At 48.3% G+C, this 1938-nt stretch overlaps 1 protein-coding gene across 1 annotated transcript in view; it reads right to left on the reverse strand.

The window, feature by feature from the left end:
• The window catches only part of EMH_0031630 (uncharacterized protein), a gene marked incomplete at both ends in the record, with an annotated part of 483 nt that extends 311 nt beyond the window's left edge, over window positions 1-172 (reverse strand). Inside the window, one exon of the mRNA XM_013494537.1 lies at window positions 1-172. Coding sequence (XP_013349991.1) covers window positions 1-172 — 172 coding nt within the window.
• Between the last annotated feature and the right edge of the window lie 1766 nt (window positions 173-1938).

Here is a 1938-nt window from a genome sequence, read left to right on the forward strand (position 1 = left end):
CACACACGCCCTCCTCCTGCTGCTGCTCCTGCTGCTGCTGCTGCTGCTGCTGCTGCTGCTGCTGCTGGTTCTGGTTCAGCAGCAGCAGCGGCAGGTTTGCTGCATCTATGCGAGGCAGCACATCTAAGAAACGGCCATCAACTGGGACAGACTCAGACCCCCGCTGCACCATACACACAATATTATAACTCCTGCTGCTGCTGCTGCTGCTGCTGCTGCTGCTGATGGAAGCAGCAAATGCTGCTGCTGCTGCAGCAACATATGTAGCAACTGATGAAACAACAGAAATTGCAGAAACAGCAGCAGAAAGACTGCAGCAGCAGCAGCAACAGGACTGCAGCAGCAGCAGCAAGACAGCAGCAGCAGCAGCAGCAAGACAGCAGCAGCAGCAGCAGCAGGACAGCAGCAGGAGCAGGATTTGTGTCTGTTTCTCTTACCTTGGCCAGTACCCTGAGTCTCTGTTTATTAATTTTATCTAGGAGTGTTTTTTTGTTTACTTTTTTTCTCCAAAAGGTCAAACGGCCCCATACGGTGTCTGCATGCAGCAGCAGGCTGTCTGTACACCCCGAGAGAGCAGCAACAGCAGCAGCAAGCCGCCCCAGGGTAGCCCCAGGGAACCACCGCACGCATGCACGACGGGAGCTGCACATACACCGCAAAAAAAATAATATTTCACAGCTGAAACGAGGCTTATACAGCAGCAGCAGCAGCAGCAGCAGNACACCGCAAAAAAAATAATATTTCACAGCTGAAACGAGGCTTATACAGCAGCAGCAGCAGCAGCAGCAGCGGCAGGAGCTGCTGCAGCAGCAGCAGCAGTGGGAGGAACTAAGAAGCAGTAGTGGCTGCAGCAACAGCAGCAACAGCAGCAGAATTTGGAGCAGGTAAATAAAGACAGAGATATTGTTAAGGGTATAAGACTGTTGCTGCTGTTGCTGCTGCAGTTGCTGCTGCTGCTGCTGCAGCAGCAGCAGATGCTAAGCTGGGTTTTCGTTGTCTTACGTTTTATAAAAAGATAGAATTATATATTTGCCTGTGCAGGAGAAGACAGAGGAATCATCCTGTTTATCTGCTGCTGCTGTTGCTGCTGTTGCTGCTGAGGGGGGCAGCAAACAAAGGGCCAGCAGCTGCAGCAGCAGCAGCAGCAGCAGCAGCAAGCCCATCCCTCCCCTTTGGAGGAACATCCTCCTATTAAATGAGGTGTATATACACCTGAAAATAGAAATAAAATAAATAAAAATAATTAAATATATTTATCTTTCTCTGTTTTTGTTGGGGGGGACAGGGGGGCCTTAGAGGCCGCTCGCAGTGTACCGGGAGCAGCCTGCTGCTGCTGCTGCTGCTGCTGCTGCTGCTTCTCTTTTTAGATATGGAGAAGAGAAAAGGTAAATCAATGATAAATAAATATATTAAAAAACAAAAACAACTCAAATATACTTTTTATTTAGTCGGTATAGCACCACGCCCCCTGCTGCTCCCTAACCGAGCCCGTGAGGCTGTCCACTGGTGCTGCTGCTGCTGCTGCTGCTGCTGCTGCTGCTGCTGCTGCTGCTCTTTGCTGCTTATCTTTAACAATAACAATGCAAAATTTAGTAGAAATAAAGTTATTTAAATATTAATATTAAATAAATATTCTATTTATGCATGAATTAGACTAATAAACTCGTCTGTATGCGTACACCGCCGCCGCTGCTGCTGCTGCTGCTGCTGCTGCTGCTGCAGCGCATGCAGAGGCCTCTCTATACAAACAGAAAACTCTTTATGTTTGTCTTTTTATCAAAAATAAAAACTGAAATATATTTAAGGTATTTAAACTGACTCCATATTGGTCTGTTGCCGCTGCTGTTGTTGCTGCTGCTGTTGCTGTTGCTGTTGCTGCTGTTGTTGCTGCTATTCGTGTTGCTCCTCCAGCAGCAGCAGCAGCAGCAGCAGCAGCAG

This window comes from Eimeria mitis, genomic scaffold (assembly GCF_000499745.2).
Source record: "Eimeria mitis Houghton genomic scaffold, Emh_scaff1193, whole genome shotgun sequence".
Lineage (NCBI taxonomy): Eukaryota > Apicomplexa > Conoidasida > Eucoccidiorida > Eimeriidae > Eimeria > Eimeria mitis.